Source organism: Cherax quadricarinatus, chromosome 51 (genome assembly GCF_038502225.1).
Source record: "Cherax quadricarinatus isolate ZL_2023a chromosome 51, ASM3850222v1, whole genome shotgun sequence".
Classification (NCBI taxonomy): Eukaryota; Metazoa; Arthropoda; class Malacostraca; order Decapoda; family Parastacidae; genus Cherax; species Cherax quadricarinatus.
This window is the reverse complement of record NC_091342.1, coordinates 990,780-1,010,779: the sequence shown is the minus strand read 5'-3', so window position 1 is coordinate 1,010,779 and position 20,000 is coordinate 990,780. Positions and strand designations below refer to the sequence as shown.

Below are 20,000 nucleotides of genomic sequence, written 5' to 3'. Positions count from 1 at the left end.
TTTGCTGGTAGTGTGGGGGAAGGTCAGGATATGCTGGTAGTGTGGGGGAAGGTCAGGATATGCTGGTAGTATGGGGGAAGGTCAGGGTCTGCTGGTAGTGTGGGGGAAGGTCAGGGTTTGCTGGTAGTATGGGGGGAGGTCATGATATGCTGGTAGTGTGGGGGAAGGTCAGTATATGCTGGTAGTGTGGGGGAAGGTCAGTATATGCTGGTAGTGTGGGGGAAGGTGCAGTACTGACTATCTTGGGGTTAAGAAAACACTGGAGTATAACACCAGGATAAAGATTAATGAACACGTTTTAAATTCGAGCCAAAGAAGGTTGAGAGGAACCCATGAACTGAATACAAATGAGAATATTAATTGCAGTGTCTTTATTGTCTTGCCTCCTGGACGACCCTTGATTCCTGGCTTAGTTAATTTCTGGCGTTATATGCATGTGTTGTGGCTCTCCTTATTCTGCTCACGAGGCCACCCGCCTTCCTGATGAAATACCTCAACTTAATCTGAAAATTCCAAGCAATATCCACCCTCACATATTCTCTCTCTGTCTCTCTCTCTCTCTGTCTCTCTCTCTCTCGCTCTCTGCACGCTACACACACACACACACACACACACACACACACACACACACACACACACACACACACACACACACACACACACACACACACACACACACACACACACACGCACACTATCTGCATTCCTTCACACACACACACACACCGCTACCATTATCCTTCAAATCTACCATAATTATTTTATTAAGACTAACCTGATGAACGTGGTACTCGAAATCGATTCAAGGTCAAGCAATTTGACCTCCTTACACCTTAAATTTCTTTCCTAGTTATCCTCTGTCACGTCACATCAAATTGACCTCTAGCGTCTAGGGAATGTATTAAGCACATAATGTGCTTCTAATGTACTCTTTGGCTTTAAGGTGAGAGGTAAATGTACACACACAGTCAATACACAGCTTCAAGAGTAGATATGACAAGGCCCGAGAAATCAGTGACGCCATAGAAGTGATCTAGTACTAAAAGCCGTGGCCAGGAGCTGAGTCTCACTCCCCTCTCCCCTCCCTACCACACACAGAGCTTAGGAATGTTATGAACGAAGCAATACGTCATGACTTTAATGATAATTGGCGGAAGTGTGTGTAAAGACTTACTGTGTTAAGTCATGAATTGAGGTGCACTTGAGCGGAGGAACACTTGAGTGGAGGTGCACGCGAGGGTGGGTTCACAAAAATGGAGGAGCACGTAATAGAAGGTCCTTGTAATTAAGGGTGCACGTAAGTCGAAGCTCACATAAGTGGAGGAGCATAAGAAGTCTCACAAGAAATTTGCCTCTGTAATAGCTATGATACATATTTCTACGAGATGTATTAAATATTTCTACGAGATGTATTAAATATTTCTACGAGATGTATTAAATATTTCTACGAGATGTATTAAATATTTCTACGAGATGTATTAAATATTTCTACGAGATGTATTAAATATTTCTACGAGATGTATTAAATATAGGGAAAATGTGATACTAGTAGCGACCTAATTCTCGTTTCCTAAGTTAAAGTTATTTGTGAAGATATATATATATATATATATATATATATATATATATATATATATATATATATATATATATATATATATATATTATCACACTGGCCGATTCCCACCAAGGCAGGGTGGCCCGAAAAAGAAAAACCTTCACCATCATTCACTCCATCACTGTCTTGCCAGAAGGGTGCTTTACACTACAGTTTTTAAACTGCAACATTAGCACCCCTTCTTCAGAGTGCAGACACTGTACTTCCCATCTCCAGGACTCAAGTCCGGCCTGCCGGTTTCCCTGAACCCCTTCATAAATGTTACTTTGCTCACACTCCAACAGCACGTCAAGTATTAAAAACCATTTGTCTCCATTCACTCCTATCAAACACGCTCACGCATGCCTGCTGGAAGTCCAAGCCCCTCGCACACAAAACCTCCTTTACCCCCTCCCTCCAACCTTTCCTAGGCCGACCCCTACCCCGCCTTCCTTCCACTACAGACTGATACACTCTTGAAGTCATTCTGTTTCGCTCCATTCTCTCTACATGTCCGAATCACCTCAACAACTCTTCCTCAACCCTCTGGACAACAGTTTTGGTAATCCTGCACCTCCTCCTAACTTCCAAACTACGAATTCTCTGCATTATATTCACACCACACATTGCCCTCAGACATGACATCTCCACTGCCTCCAGCCTTCTCCTCGCTGCAACATTCATCACCCATGCTTCACACCCATATAAGAACGTTTGTAAAACTATACTCTCATACATTTCCCTCTTTGCCTCCAAGGACAAAGTTCTTTGTCTCCACAGACTCCTAAGTGCACCACTCACCCTGTTCCCCTCATCAATTCTATGATTCACCTCATCTTTCATAGACCCATCCGCTGACACGTCCACTCCCAAATATCTGAATACGTTCACCTCCTCCATACTCTCTCCCTCCAATCTGATATTCAATCTTTCATCACCTAATCTTTTTGTTATCCTCATAACCTTACTCTTTCCTGTATTCACCTTTAATTTTCTTCTTTTGCACACCCTACCAAATTCATCCACCAATCTCTGCAACTTCTCTTCAGAATCTCCCAAGAGCACAGTGTCATCAGCAAAGAGCAGCTGTGACAACTCCCACTTTGTGTGTGATTCTTTATCTTTTAACTCCACGCCTCTTGTCAAGACCCTCGCATTTACTTCTCTTACAACCCCATCTATAAATATATTAAACAACCACGGTGACATCACACATCCTTGTCTAAGGCCTACTTTTACTGGGAAATAATCTCCCTCTTTCCTACATACTCTAACTTGAGCCTCACTATCCTCGTAAAAACTCTTCACTGCTTTCAGTAACCTACCTCCTACACCATACACCTGCAACATCTGCCACATTGCCCCCCTATCCAACCTGTCATACGCCTTTTCCAAATCCATAAATGCCACAAAGACCTCTTTAGCCTTATCTAAATACTGTTCACTTATATGTTTCACTGTAAACACCTGGTCCACACACCCCCTACCTTTCCTAAAGCCTCCTTGTTCATCTGCTATCCTATTCTCCGTCTTACTCTTAATTCTTTCAATAATAACTCTACCATACACTTTACCAGGTATACTCAACAGACTTATCCCCCTATAATTTTTGCACTCTCTTTTATCCCCTTTGCCTTTATACAAAGGAATTATGCATTCTCTCTGCCAATCCCTAGGTACCTTACCCTCTTCCATACTTTTATTAAATAATTGCACCAACCACTCCAAAACTATATCCCCACCTGCTTTTAACATTTCTATCTTTATCCCATCAATCCCGGCTGCCTTACCCCCTTTCATTTTACCTACTGCCTCACGAACTTCCCCCACACTCACAACTGGCTCTTCCTCACTCCTACAAGATGTTATTCCTCCTTGCCCTATACACAAAATCACAGCTTCCCTATCTTCATCAGCATTTAACAATTCCTCAAAATATTCCCTCCATCTCCCCAATACCTCTAACTCTCCATTTAATAACTCTCCTCTCCTATTTTTAACTGACAAATCCATTTGTTCTCTAGGCTTTCTTAACTTGTTAATCTCACTCCAAAACTTTTTCTTATTTTCAACAAAATTTGTTGATAACATCTCACCCACTCTCTCATTTGCTCTCTCTATACATTGCTTCACCACTCTCTTAACCTCTCTCTTTTTCTCCATATACTCTTCCCTCCTTGCATCACTTCTACTTTGTAAAAACTTCTCATATGCTATTTTTTTCTCCCTTACTACTCTCTTTACATCATCATTCCACCAATCGCTCCTCTTCCCTCCCGCACCCACTTTCCTGTAACCACAAACTTCTGCTGAACACTCTAACACTACATTTTTAAACCTACCCCATACCTCTTCGACCCCATTGCCTATGCTCTCATTAGCCCATTTATCCTCCAATAGCTGTTTATATCTTACCCTAACTGCCTCCTCTTTTAGTTTATAAACCTTCACCTCTCTCTTCCCTGATGCTTCTATTCTCCTTGTATCCCATCTACCTTTTACTCTCAGTGTAGCTACAACTAGAAAGTGATCTGATATATCTGTGGCCCCTCTATAAACATGTACATCCTGAAGTCTACTCAACAGTCTTTTATCTACCAATACATAATCCAACAAACTACTGTCATTTCGCCCTACATCTTGTATACTTATTTATCCTCTTTTTCTTAAAATATGTATTACCTATAACTAAACCCCTTTCTATACAAAGTTCAATCAAAAGCTCCCATTATCATTTACACCTGGCACCCCAAACTTACCTACCACACCCTCTCTAAAAGTTTCTCCTACTTTAGCATTCAGATCCCCTACCACAATTACTCTCTCACTTGGTTCAAAGGCTCCTATACATTCACTTAACATCTCCCAAAATCTCTCTCTCTCCTCTGCATTCCTCTCTTCTCCAGGCGCATACACGCTTATTATGACTCACTTCTCGCATCCAACCTTTACTTTAATCCACATAATTCTTGAATTTACACATTCATATTCTCTTTTCTCCTTCCATAACTGATCATTCAACATTACTGCTACCCCTTCCTTTGCTCTAACTCTCTCAGATACTCCAGATTTAATCCCATTTATTTCCCCCCACCGAAACTCCCCTACCCCCTTCAGCTTTGTTTCGCTTAGGGCCAGGACATCCAACTTCTTTTCATTCATAACATCAGCAATCATCTGTTTTTTGTCATCCGCGCTACATCCACGCACATTCAAGCATCCCAGTTTTATAAAGTTATTCTTCTTCTCTTTTTTAGTAAATGTCTACAGGAGAAGGGGTTACTAGCCCATTGCTCCCGGCATTTTAGTCGCCTCATACGACACGCATGGCTTACGGAGGAAAGATTCTTTTCCACTTCCCCATGGACAATAGAAGAAATAAAGAAGAACAAGAGCTATTTAGAAAAAGGAGAAAAACCTAGATGTATGTATTAATATATATGCATGTGCGTGTCTGTGAAGTGTGACCAAAGTGTAAGTAGGAGTAGCAAGATATCCCTGTTATCTAGCGTGTCTATGAGACAGAAAAGAAACCAGCAATCCTACCATCATGCAAAACAGTTACAGGTTTCTGTTTCACAGTCATCTGGCAGGACGGTAGTACTTCCCTGGGTGGTTGCGTCTACCAACCTACTACCTTATATATATATATATATCTATATATATATATCTATATATATATATATATATATATATATATATATATATATATTATTTGTGATATAAAGACAATTTTTTGTTTTAGGTCATTTTCTGAATTGATCACCTGGTTTTTTCTTGGGTTTTTGGTCCATGTTGAACCACTCTTGCTTCATCAGTTTTTCACTGTTCGAAAAATTTTTTCAAAGGAAAAACATTGTCATATATGCACATTTGGTTGTATGGATTCTTTGTAACAAATGCAGAAGTGTATTTTAAAATATTTTCTTACGTGAGCATATATTCATATAGTAATATAATTCATTGACTATCTACGTTACATCTAACATAAGATCGTCTTACCAAGCATATATAAATAACTTGCACCGAAGACCTCGCCTTTTTCACAGACACCTGATCTAGTATTGACTGTGTGTTGCCTTCTCTCACTTTAGTCGACTTTTTAACATGCTGATCAGCACAAAAATTGTCCTCCCATTGAGAAATTTACAGTGTTTGTGTAGCAGCATAAACGAGGCCTCTCATCAGTGGGGAACATGCAAGTATTGTTCAACACTCACACAACGTGCCGCTTCAACCAGCGTTTTTTCATTATATTTCACAATGATGGCAGGACGCGAGGCTTGCTCGCTCACTGCTGCATGATAACGTACATTTGGCTGTTACGATAATTCGGCCAATATGAGAAATGGTCCTTGACATAAAGATTATATCGTGCTGGGAGGAATGTGGCGCTGATGGTGGTGGCATTGGTGGTGGTTGTGGTGGTGGCGGCTGTGGTGGGGAGATGGGACAGCGATAGGGATGGTGGCTTTCATAGTTGGTTTGGAGTTAGTAGTGCTGATATTGGTAGGGAATGCTGGTGTTAGGATTGAGGTGGCATGGGTAGTGGTGTGGGTAGTGGTGTTGTGTTCGGGTAGTGGTGGTGTGGGTAGTGGTGGTGGTGTGGGTAATAGTGTCAAGGCTAGTACTAGTTTACAGTATCTGGACTTAAAAGTGGACCTAATAGCGATCAGTGAAGACGCGGGCCAGGAGCTGTGACTCGATGCTTGCAACCACAAATAGACACGAGTACGTACACACACACACACACACACACACACACACACACACACACATATCCCATGATTCTGCCTCTTCACTCACCAACACTCGCACTTTTCCCACGCACTTTCCACAAACATCTTACCGTACATCTCGCACCTTTCCACCCACAGAAAGAAACTGCAAGAGTATGAGCAGAAGTGTGCAGCAGACGCGGTGACTGGCCGCTGTTCAGACACGCACAGAAGCTGTCAACAAGCTGTAATGAACATCCTAGGCACGGAACTGCACGCCACCTGTGTGTGTAAAGGCACGGACTTTCTGCACCAGCACGACTGTTACACCTGGCAGAAGTTGCTCTGGTCCAACCCCTGTGTCAGTAAGTACATCTGTATATACACACATGCTGTGCCGGGTCGATTTGTTTGTACGCACCTGTTTGTGGTTGCAGGGGTTGAATCACAGTTCGTGTGCGTGTCTCTGAGTGTGAGTGTGTGTATCTGTATGTATACCTGTGTGTATGTGTGTGTGTGTTGAGTCAGAGAGAGAAAAATAGGGGATTACCAGACCGACACCACAGATTTTTCCACGGTATTATTTTCCCTTCTGAGAGAGATAGCCATCTTTTCTGATAGCCATCTTTTCTGATAGCCATCTTTTCTTAGATAACCATCTTATTTTATATAGCCATCTTTTTGATAGCCATATTTCCTTAGCCATCTTTTCCTTTAAGACAACTCAATATGTTCCTTGACTTGGATTTGTTGTTTAATGGATCAAGGTCACTGTAGTGATGAATCAAGATCACTGCAGTAATGAATCAAGGTCACTGTAGTGATGAATCAAGATAACTAGTGTGATGAATCAAGATCACTGTAGTGATGGATCAAGATCACTGTAGTGATGGATCAAGGTCAATGTAGTAATGAATCAAGGTCACTGTAATAGATCAAGGTTACTACAGTGATGGATCATTGTCATTGTAATGATGAATGAAGGTCACTACAGAGATGAATCAAGATCACTGTAGTGAATCAAGATCACTACAGTGATGGATCAAGGTCATTACGGTAATGGATCGAGGTTATTGTAGTGATGAATCAAGATCATTACAGTGTTATATCAAGGTCACTACAGTGATGGATCAATGTCATTGTAATGATGGATGAAGGTCACTGTAGTGATGGATCAAGGTTACTCCCGTGATGAATCAAGGTCACTGTAGTGAATCAAGGTCACTACAGTGATGGATCAAGGTCACTACAGTAATGGATCAAGGTTGCTGTAGTGATGAATCAAGGTCACTGTAGTGATGAATCAAGGTCACTACAGTGATGGATCAAGGTTACTGTAGTGATGAATCAAGGTCACTACAGTGATGGATCAAGGTTACTGTAGTGATAAATCAAGATCACTGTAGTGATGAATCAAGGTCACTACAGTGATGGATCAAGGTCACTACAGTGATGGATCAAGGTCACTACAGTGATGGATCAAGGTTACTGTAGTGATGAATCAAGATCACTGTAGTGATGAATCAAGGTCACTGTAGTGATGAATCAAGGTCACTGTAATTATGGATCAAGGTCACTGGTATAATAATTTTGCAGGTGGAATGGAAGTAGATCCATCAATAATGAGGGGGATAAGTCTTGATGCTGGTGAATGGCTCTTGATCAAACAAAATGGAGCAACCCTCCTCCCTCGGATCGAACCTGGTTACCTCCCATTTACCGTGTACTTTATGGCCCATACTGTTCTAGCTCTTCTCATTGGCTGTAAAAAAAATTGCATTTTCTTGTCTCTCAGTTGAATCCCACTTGAAGTTACATGAAGAGATAAACAGTGGTGCGAGTGAGGAGCTGGACGAGATGTTTCGCCAGATGACCCCCGCCCACACCACGCCCGACCCACGACCACCTTACATCCAGCCCACGCCCGAGGACAGCGACTTCAGGAGACGCGCAAACGGCTACGGATCAATTCGATACAGACCGCAAGAGCCAGATCTGGGTCCTCGGCCCTCTGAGACCTACGCTATCGACCGCAACAACAAATGGGAAGGAGGTCGCCTGCCGGGGATATCAACGGACAGGAAGACCTCGGGAGGGATTGGAATACCCTTCGATCGAAACGGAGAAGTTCACGTGCCCCCGAGGACTATTGGAGGTCACAACATGAACATCAATCTAGGAGGCAGCAACGGCATTCGTTACCCAACAGAGGACACTCACGACATTCTCGAGAAAGGAGGATTGGGTACCCACAACCTCGGTCCTCCAATAAGCCCAGGAGTGGACGGTGTCCCTCACGGAAGAGAGAGATTTGGCGGTGGTGTTGGTGTTGGAAGAACCAGAATGGGCAGCGGTATTAACATCGGCAGGGGCAGAAATGGCGGTGGCGGTATTACTATAGGCAGGGACCGCAACAGGGGCGCTGTTACCATCGGCAGGGATCACGGAGGCGGCATCAGGGTTGGGGTAGACCGCCACGAACCAGACGGGGACCTGTGGAACCGTAACCGAGCGACTGGTCTGGGTGTGAGTCCAGACCGCAGCGGTGTGGACATCTATAACCCAGACCAAAATGGAAACAATTATAGGAATCGTCCTCGCGGCGAGATAGGACATGGGGGAACGTCCATAGGAGAAACAGACGAGGGCGTGGTACTCGGCAGAGAGAAATGGAGAGGCACCGGGCATGGGGTAGGCCGTGTGGGTAGGCCTGGCAAGTGGCCTCTCGGCAAAGAACTGTACCCGGTGCCACCAGAGGAAGAGCGAGAGACTCGAACCCGTGCCCCTGGATACCTTCCTGAGGGGCAACTTCCTTACGTCACCCCGCCCGTCTTCGTGGCAGTGACCTCCACGCCCCCGCCCATGCCCGCGGGGGGCGCCTACCCCACCACCGTCATCACTACCCCTACCGTCCCTAGGCGTAAGTAACAAGGTTCTAGTAACACAAAACACTAGTGCGAGCAAGAGAGACTCAGTAACACAAAACTTTACCCTCATGAAAGCTTTACTCATGATAGTAATGAGGGGGAGCCTCTTGATCCGAGGAGCAAGAGCTACTCTTCTACCCCTCGGATCAAATCTATTACCTCTATTTACCCAAGCCAGATACAACCCTCACGGATTTAGCGCTTCATCTTTTCCCCAAGACATCGTTTTATTGATCCAAGGACACAGTTTTATTGATCCAAGAACACAGTTTTATTTCCCACAGAACACTATCCTTCAGCACCATATAGTGAATAGCAGGAGTCCATATAGCTAATCTTAGTACTCTTGTTATACTGACTGCTGGTCTCAGGCTACATACCGAGTCCGAAGCTCACCTCACTACACTTCCCTCACTACACTCTTCCTGACACAGGAACTCCGACGCAACACCAACGCACCACAGGATGTGTACGTCTCAGCGTATATATTCTGAGAGTTTACATCAGTCCTCACCATTTTCAACTATTAAGGTGTTCTTGACTGGTGAAGAGATTATCTGAGGCATTACAATCCTAGAGGAGAGTCGCAAAACTTTAAATCTGACCTCTCTGCCAAGACCTTAAACTAGACTCGTCTTTGGATCACAGGATTATCATCACATGTCAGGTCACAGGGCCTTCACTAACACATGTCAGGTCACAGGACTATCACTAACACATGTCAGGTCACAGGATCATCACTAACACATGTCAGGTCACAGGACCATCACTAACACATGTCAGGTCACAGGACCATCACTAACACATGTCAGGTCACAGGACCATCACTAACACATGTCAGGTCAAAGGACCATCACTAGCACATGTCAGGTCACAGGACCATCACTAGCACATGTCAGGTCACGGGACCATCACTAGCACATGTCAGGTCATAGGACCATCACTAACACAGGTCAAATCACAGGACCACCAACACAGGTCAGGTTACAGGACCATCACTAACACAGGTCAGGTCACAGGACCATCACTAACACATGTCAGGTCACAGGATTATCACTAACACAGGTCAGGTTACAGGACTATCACTAACACATGTCAGGTCACAGGACCATTATCATCACAGATCAGATCGCAGAACAGCCGACATAGGTCAGTTCACAGGACCATCACCAACACAGGTCAGGTCACAGGACTATCACTAACACGTCAGGTCACAGAACCAACACCAACACAGATCAGGTCACAGGACCATTATCACAGATCAGATCGCAGGACCACCAATATAGGTCAGGTCACAGAGCCATTACTAACACAGGTCAGGTCACAGGACTATCACTAGCATAGGTCAGGTCACAGGACCATCACTAGCATAGGTCAGATCACAGGACCATCACTAAGACAGGTCAGGTCACAGGACCATCACTAGCATAGGTCAGGTCACAGGACCATCACTAGCATAGCACAGGTCACAGGATCATCACTAGCATAGGCCAGATCACAGGACCATCACTAGCATAGGTCAGGTTACAAGACCATCACTAGCATAGGTCAGGTCACAGGACCATCACTAGCATAGGCCAGGTCACAGGACCATCACTAGCATAGGTCAGGTTACAAGACCATCACTAGCATAGGTCAGGTCACAGGACCATCACTAGCATAGGTCAGGTCACAGGACCATCACTAGCATAGGTCAGGTCACAGGACCATCACTAGCATAGGTCAGGTCACAGGACCATCACTAGCATAGGTCAGGTCACAGGACCATCACTAGCATAGGTCAGGTCACAGGACCATCACTAGCATAGGTCAGGTCACAGGACCATCACTAGCATAGGTCAGATCACAGGACCATCACTAGCATAGGTCAGGTCACAGGACCATCACTAGCATAGGTCAGGTCACAGGACCATCACTAGCATAGGTCAGGTCACAGGACCATCACTAGCATAGGTCAGGTCACAGGACCATCACTAGCATAGGTCAGGTCACAGGACCATCACTAGCATAGGTCAGATCACAGGACCATCACTAGCATAGGTCAGGTCACAGGACCATCACTAGCATAGGTCAGGTCACAGGACCATCACTAGCATAGGTCAGGTCACAGGACCATCACTAGCATAGGTCAGGTCACAGGACCATCACTAGCATAGGTCAGGTCACAGGACCATCACTCACACAGGTCTGGAAATATGTCCAGGAAAAGAGCTTAAGTATGTTAGATAATTTTAATGTAATCTACTCAGTATATTTTTGCAAATAGCATAATAGTATTTTTTCTCCAACCCGTTGCCCGTCACACCGTTGCCTGCTTCACCGTTGCCTGCCACACCGTTGCCTGCTTCACCGTTGCCTGCCACACCGGTACCTACTTCACCGTTGCCTGCCACACCGGTACCTACTTCAACGTTGACTGCCGTTGCCTGCCACACCGTTGCCTGCCTGTTGAGACTGCAGGAACCTGCTCCATGAAGATTGGAGACATGACCACCTTGAGGATCCCTGAAGGAAGCACAAAAAGAGTGAGTTAAAATCTTTATCTAAATTTGTGACTAAATGTGTGTTGGTATTTGTGTCTGAGCCAGTATGTATTTGGTGTGCTTGCAGAGGTCGAGCTAGAGCTCCTGGTCCCTCCTCTCAACTCTTGTGTCTAAGTCAAAGTTTGCATCAGAGGCTGTCTTTTGTGCATATGTCTAGGCTAGTGTCTATATTTTCATTTTCTCTAAATTTTTATTAAGAGTTGATGTTTGAGCTCAAAACACGTTTCTTGATTTTTTTTCAGTTTAGAGTTTTTTTGATTCTCAATGTTTTTATTTCTGATGGTATATAAATTACTATTATTATTGTTATTATTATTATCATCATCCGCAGGGGTACTTCTCAGCGGTTGCCTGAATTTTCTTAGCTTCCTCCAACTTTTCGAATTTTAAATCGGTCATAACTCAAGAACCATCATCCTAAACAGACTCAAATTTTGATGGTTTGTGTACGGTACAGAGAAGCAGGTTCCAGGAGCAACTGGTACATATAGATGCCCTGTGACCAGAGTTATTGACCTTCCCCCCCATTCCCAGCATCCTGGTGTGGTTCGGATACCTTCAAAAAACTGTGGATGGGTCTAGATTTGATCATTTTGTGAGATTTTGATTCTCGTTTAGTTATCTTGATGTAAATATATACGTCTTCTGAATGCCTTCTGTATTTAGTGGTTGATGAATCTAATGGTCAGGATAGTTTCCATTCACTTTAGTTTGTGTGGTGGGAATTATTATTATAAAAAAGGAAGCGCTAAACCTAGGTGTAAGAAACTTCGTCACTACTGTATTTTTTAAACTTGCAATCGCTAGACTATCTTAAAAAACGCAATCATTTTTTTCCTTATAGGATTGTTGAAAAGCTTAAAACTTGTATAACTGCAAAACGAAAATCGAAAAATAATGTCGCGTTTTTATATTTTTTTTATTTCATGAGTTGTGCGAACCCTTAAATACTGGACGGCGTGATGCCAGAGCCGTCCACCTGTTAGCTACGGTTCCTCATAACACCTAAAGTTTTCGGTTATAACTTGAGAACGACTTATCAAATAGGCTTCAAATTTCAAACTCGGGTCAACTGTTACTAGGTGAAAGTTTATAGAAAATTTGACATGTACAGGTGCTTTCTGCTCAATTCTAAATTGACCATTCCCGATTTTGATTTCTACGAGATTGGTTTAAAGACCATCTTTTGATCGGCTTCACAATTTCAAGCATTTTTAATACCCGGGTATTAAAACTTTAAAATACCCGGGTATTAAAAATTTGTATTACCTGGGTATTAAGAACACTCTCTCTCTCTCTCTCTCTCTCTCTCTCTCTCTCTCTCTCTCTCTCTCTCTGCTCGTCGTAGTTTTAGATAAGAGTTACTACATAAAGAATTCAAGGGAGGATTAAAGTATGGTGTTAATGCAGAGTCCATGAGAAGATCATAACAAGAAATCTTTTTCCATGAAGGATTCAGGGGAAAGATGACACCAGACACAAGACTCATAACGGAGCTTCATTAGGAAGGTGAGGTTCTGTAATGGGTTTAAAGGAGGACCATAATGGGGTGTGTTAATGAATCCTTGGCCTGGAGACGAGGCTCCAGTATGGAATTACTACCACACACACACACACACACACACACACACACACACACAACCTGATGCTAAGGTAATCCAATCCATGACACGGTTACCTTGGAGTTGTCTGCGAAAGGGTTTCGAATGGAAAGAAATGTTTGAATTCTCTAGAACCAGTGAACCACTATTTCTATAGGACCCAAGTGACTGGTAGCAGATCAGTACCTGACACCCAGGTGACTGGTAGCAGGCCAGTACCTGACACCCAGGTGACTGGTAGCAGGCCAGTACCTGACACCCAGGTGACTGGTAGCAGGCCAGTACCTGACACCCAGGTGACTGGTAGCAGGCCAGTACCTGACACCCAGGTGACTGGTAGCAGGCCAGTACCTGACACCCAGGTGACTGATAGCAGGCCAGTACCTGACACCCAGGTGACTGGCAGCAGGCCAGTGCCTGACACCCAGGTGACTGGTAGCAGGCCAGTACCTGACACCCAGGTGACATCTAGTAACTGAAGTTAAAAATATTTAACATCAACGTCCCTCGTAAAGAGGGGTGCCTTGATGCCGGGGAAGGTCTCTTGATCGAAGTAATTAGAGCTTCTCTTTTCCTACGCCTGTCAAACCTGATAACCACCCACGGCTGCCGCTTTATATAACACGTAGGGGATTAATTCTTTCTTGAATGAAATCACGCTAGATGCATTCACATGTTTAATACTGTAATAATCTAGCGTTCTCTCTCTCTCTCTCTCTCTCTCTCTCTCTCTCTCTCGTAATCTGGGAAGGGGTTTAATGTTGTGAGGAGGGAGATTAAACCAGAATTTTGACTCTCCAGATTTCCCAAATGGTTTCTACTCCAGTCCGCTGTAGCATTAAACCAGATTAATGAGTTTACTTCATTCATTCTCTCACACACACACACACACACACACACACACACACACACACACACACACACACACACACACACACACACACACACACACACACACACACACACACATTTTTCTAGAATCTTGAAAATAATGAGAAATCTCGAAGAAAAAGTATTCTAAATATTTTCTTTTTCGGAAATACTAAAATAAATTAAATAAAAGAAAGAAAAAAAAGTGGAAAAAACGTTCTTGTCTTTTTCTGGCGGAGATAAAGATAAATATTGCCACGAAGAAACAGGAGTAATTAGTTATAAACATAGAAATTACGCTAAATCAACGACAGGAAACTGGAACTGGTGGCATCTTCGGCCGACACGACGACCCTAACGCAATGTCGAGCGAGCGCCAAACCCGCAGGGGCCATACCGTGCTTCAGCGGTGAAAAGGGGTCTCTCTCTCTCTCACGTCGAAGTATACAGTCTTCTCCTGATCAATGTTACGGTTTGGAGGTGATGCCTGTGTATGGTACGCTGTGCCCCCCCTTCCCCCCCTGTGCCTCCCCTTCCCCCCCTGTGCCCCCTCCCCCCTGTGCCCCCTCCCCCCAACACTCAGCAACTGTGTCGCTCTCTGGAGAAAAATGAAATTAACAAGTACTTATATACTTGTCATGTACCTCTTAAACTTGTTCTGTTTCACATAAAAACAACATATATATATATATATATATATATATATATATATATATATATATATATATATATATATATATATATATATATATATATATATATGCAAGGAATTCACAAGAGCAGGCGAAATATACACAAACACTGATCTCTGGCTGAAGGAGACTCGAGCCTACGAACCTTGGAACAAGGTACGCAGTGCTTTAGCAATCTACCCACACTGGACCAATATCTTGGAGTCTAGCTTGCGCTAGACTTTGATCCAAGGCAGCCAGCTTTCAGGGAGAAGGCTTACAGCTTTTCATCTCATCCCCTGCATGCATCAGCCTTACTAGAGATATTAACAATGCAAGGAATTCGCAATAGCAGGCGAAATATACACAAACACTGATCTCTGGCTGATGCAGAGATCAGGCTGATGCATGCAGGGGATGAGATGAAAAGTTGTAAGCCTTCTCCCTGAAAGCTGGCTGCCTTGAATCAAAGTCTAGCGCAAGCTGGACTCCAAGGTATTGTCCAGTGTGGGTAGATTGGTAAAGCACTGCGTACCTTGTTCCAAGGTTCGTAGGTTCGAGTCTCCTTCAGCCAGAGATCAGTGTTTGTGTATATTTCGACTGCTCTTGCGAATTCCTTGTATTTTGACCAGTTTTAATAACCTACTAACTCACTCACTTTATCTTCCTTAGCACTACAAGGACTCTGACTGCTCTGAGCTGTGTCAGTGCCACTCTGCCGACGAGGACAGAGAGCCACAGGCCTCGTGCATAACGCTGGCGTGCATGGACAACAAGTCTTGCAACACCACCCAGGCTCACTACCCTCACACAGCTCCTTACTACCTTGCTTACAGAGGCAACTGTGTTTGTTATGGCGGTAACTTCATCTGTCAAAAACCTGATCCAGGTGATGTGTGTGTTTCGTGTGTGTTGTGTTTTGTGTTTGTGTGTGTTGTGTTTTGTGTTGTGTTTTATGTGTGTGTTGTGTTTGGGTGTGCTGTGTTTTGTGTGTTGTGTTTTGTGTTTGTGTTTTGTAAATAAATAACAAAAAGGCACAATACCGTGACTGGAACAATACACAAATAACCCGCACATAAAAGAGAGAAGCTTACGACGACGTTTCGGTCCGACTTGGACCATTGACAAAGTCACACTAACAGAGGTGGAGCAGGACGGCTATATATAGGCAGGAAGAGGTGGTGGTAGTAGTAGTAGTAGTAGTAGTAGTAGTAGTACAAGAATTGTATATAATACCGACAGGATGAAATTAAGACACATGCACAACACCCGGGCATCCCCATCGTACACGTTTCGCCATCCAGCCAGCCACTACTACTACTACTACTACTACCACCTCTTCCTGCCTAAATATAGCCGTCCTGCTCCACCTCTGTTAGTGTGACTTTGTCAATGGTCCAAGTCGGACCGAAACGTCGTCGTAAGCTTCTCTCTTTTATGTGCGGGTTATTTGTGTTTTGTGTTTGTGTGTGTGTGTGTGTGTGTGTGTGTGTGTGTGTGTGTGTGTAGTCCAAGAGAAATGTTATTTAAATGTTATTTAAATATTATTTAATATATTCCCTTTTATCACTATGACGTATATGACACATAATGCTATATCTTCACCATTAGTCATTTAAGATTCTTATGTACCTCATTTCAGTCAGTCACTTTCCCTCTTGTATTCTGCTTATAATTTGTATATATATATATATATATATATATATATATATATATATATATATATATATATATATATATATATATATATATTCCTGTTTATACTGAAAACTTTCACACTAACACATCTCTCCTTCACTCCTCTTTTTTCCCTTACGCCTAACTATCTGTTCTCCATTTCTGCCATCCCCTGATCATCAGGCGTTCTCTCCTCCCCTGGCGTCGTCTCATTATCACCCTCTTAACTGCTTAATTATGATTTATTTTCTATGCCTTCCCTTGGTACAGAAGAGTATAGCCTGGGCCCCGGTATTTACCTCTTCCTGGGCTACAGCCGCGGGGAGGTTAAGATCCTTCAACCTCACACCTCCACCAATGAACATGAGGCCGTCAAGTTTCTCGAGGCCATCCTTATCAGAGATTACGGATTCAAGGTGAGATATAAGGGAGATATGAGACTTAGAGGTAGATACACGGACACCTGCAGAGACAGCAGTACAGAGATAGTCACACACGTGTAGACACACGTGTACGGAGACAGTCACATGTACATGTAAAAACATACATTTTGAAAACAACTGCACAGAGAAAGAGAAAACGTACAGTCACACGTGCATGAGAAAAATTCACTTACATGGACATTGTGAAAGTATTTTTCAGAAAGGTAAGGAAAAGGGGAAAATATTATCGTTGTGTGTGTGTTTGTGTATGAGAAAGTTTGGCTAGATACAACTACACACACAAAATTCAACAGTGGGCTCAGTACTTATTTCTCTGAATAAATTGTCAACTTATTAAAGTATTAATGAATATTTACATGTATATTACATCCAGTGGCCTTTTATTTCAAGCGTGCACGCACACGAACACGACCACACGCGCGCGCACAAACACACACACACACACGCACACAAACACACACACACACACACACACACACACACACACACACACACACACACACACACACACACACACAGTCATTAGTTACAACTTAGCTTGTGTTTATAGAGTACAGGACTCCGAGAACAGATTTTCCATAGCAGTGATGTAGGATGAGACTGAGGGTCACAGTTGGTGGCTGTGGATAACATCCATATAAATTCTGCATATTTCGACCTCCAGCCGAGGTCCTCTTCAGTACTAACAGGAAAGGAATCATAGTTATACATGAGCATTAGTGTGTGTGTGTGTGTGTGTGTGTGTGTGTGTGTGTGTGTGTGTGTGTGAAAAGCCTTGTAAAATACATGAATATATGTCAGATTACTGTTTCTATACCTCCTCAATACAAAAGACCCCTTGCATCTGCATCAAACATAAACAGCACCTCCCTAAATCACCAGATGTCATTCACGTCCTTTTAATCCCCTCACGGGTGGTGTCTCAATTGCATCTGGCTTCACACACATCATTAACCGAGATATTGCAACGTGCCAGTCACTGTTGACGTTTGTCAACATTTCCAAATCAGTTTTTTTTTGAGTTGTAATTGGAGTTTGTGTTTCGTGTGTGTTGAGCAGTGCACGCTGGAGACGAAGCACCACCTGGGCGAGAACTTCATCATCCTGGCAGAACTCACTATCAATCCGGACACTTACATCGGTTCTTACGCCAAGCAACGCAAAGAGAAGGTAAACTGCCTTTTCCTTATCTCACGTAACAACCACCACCCGCCACAATCACTACCACCACCGTCACCACCAGCCACCACTAACACCACCAACATCATTACTCAGCCAAACCATTACCACCATAATATACAACTATTATCACTTCACTAAAAGTTTCTCTCCAGTTTATCAGTGATTAATATACACGATTATTTATATAAATCTTTGAAGTAAAATGTAAAGAGTTGAAAGCTGTCACCGAGGTCGTTTAATATGCTTGTAATTGAGGTTTAAAAAAGATATTTGGACCTAAAACAGACTGATTTAAAGTAGAAGTTCTCACAGTCGCTCATCGCTGACGACAGAGTTGTTTTTGAGAAGTTCAAGACAGATGTTGGAGCTGGTGTAGAGGTTTTAAAGGGTGTGTTTAAAGCAGAGAAATTGAAAGTGTACACACAAGGTGATGAAAGTAAGGAATTTAGTGAATAAAAGACTGAGATCAGAAGGAATTATTATTGGGAACAGATCCATAAAAGATAGTGGGGCATTAACGATGAGGAAACGTAAGTAGCAGGAATGTTGTGGAATCTGTTGACAGAAATTTATCAATGAACGCAGAAATACCACCATTAAAGTACTGTAGTTCTGGAGATTTTGAATGGGGGGGGGGGGAAGGAGGAATGCTGCAACGAGGGAGACGATGGGATTTTGTTTTGTGTGTGTGTGTGTGTGTGTGTGTGTGTGTGTGTGTGTGTGTGTGTGTGTGTGTGTGTGTGTGTGATGGAAATACTACACAGATAAGGGAGAGAGAAAAGGTTTAGAACAAGATATGATGGTATGAAAGTTATAATTCAACGAGCAAAAGGGAGATTATTTTTTATTGCGACAAATTAGACAACACCTTGTATCATTAGTAGACGGGTGACGAGGTCTTCAGGTTAGTACGGAAAAAAAAGCTGGTACTCTTTGTTTTTATCTACAACTGGCAGTTTTTCTTCCACCTTTTTGTTTGTATACAAATCAGTAAACCAAGCTAATTGTATTCAGTAATTTCGAAAAACAATTGCCTTTTATATCGATAAATACATTGACATGTGTGCTATCTCACCTACAAATAGTATATATCTGTATATACATACATATACAATAACATCAAAAGAAACATGTGATATCCTAATAGGCAATTTAACAACTATGAAAGGGAATTTAATGCCAGGCGCTTTTTTAATGGTGGAGTGTATGTCAGAGCAAAATTACATTTGTAGATGACTCACGAAATCGTAACGACACTGTTGCAAACTATACCACGGGTGGGGATAGAACCCGCGACTGGGCCAGCTGGCCCAGTGGCTAACGCATCGGTCTAGGGTTTTATGACTCTCTGACCGCGGGTTCTGTCCCCGCGCGTGGGATGGTTGACATTTGTAGATAACATTTCGCTCTAACGAAAGCTCTATTGAGCCAAACCGACTTAATAAACCTCTATTTAGAGTTAAGAATATGCTCTATAGTACTTCTCTGCCTCTATTGTGGAAGTCTTGTCTCTGAAGTGCTGTAGTGGTCAAGGATAAAATATCTCTTCCTTAAGAATAAGATATCAAGATAGCGCTTGGGATTTAATCCCCTTTCACAGTAACACCGCAGCCTCACACTCACGTCCTTCATCTGATCTCTGAATCTTAACATATTTTGGTGTATTATTTCTCCTCCCTCATCTAACTCTCTGGCTTGTTTCCCCGCGAGGTAAGTCGGAATTATATTTGCCCAGCTCTTTTCTAGTGCGCTTGTGTAACAGTTATTTTTT

General features: G+C 43.0%; 1 protein-coding gene and 1 long non-coding RNA gene across 8 annotated transcripts in view; one reads left to right on the top strand and one right to left on the bottom strand.

The window, feature by feature from the left end:
- The window catches only part of LOC128694761 (uncharacterized), a gene marked incomplete at its 3' end in the record, with an annotated part of 640,093 nt that extends 621,876 nt beyond the window's left edge, over positions 1-18,217 (top strand). For 6 of the 7 annotated variants that reach the window (XM_070095663.1, XM_070095662.1, XM_070095661.1 and 3 more), the window contains 6 exon segments: positions 6,475-6,680; positions 8,111-9,235; positions 11,703-11,767; positions 15,600-15,816; positions 16,875-17,020; positions 18,107-18,217. In XM_070095663.1, coding sequence (XP_069951764.1) covers positions 6,475-6,680; positions 8,111-9,235; positions 11,703-11,767; positions 15,600-15,816; positions 16,875-17,020; positions 18,107-18,217 — 1,870 coding nt within the window. 7 annotated transcript variants of the gene reach the window in all.
- LOC138854167 (uncharacterized) overlaps positions 11,460-20,000 on the bottom strand; it is an 81,513-nt gene continuing 72,972 nt past the window's right edge. Inside the window, exon 2 of the long non-coding RNA XR_011393391.1 lies at positions 11,460-11,747. This is a non-coding gene — a long non-coding RNA (uncharacterized lncRNA). The remainder of the gene's footprint in view (positions 11,748-20,000) is intronic.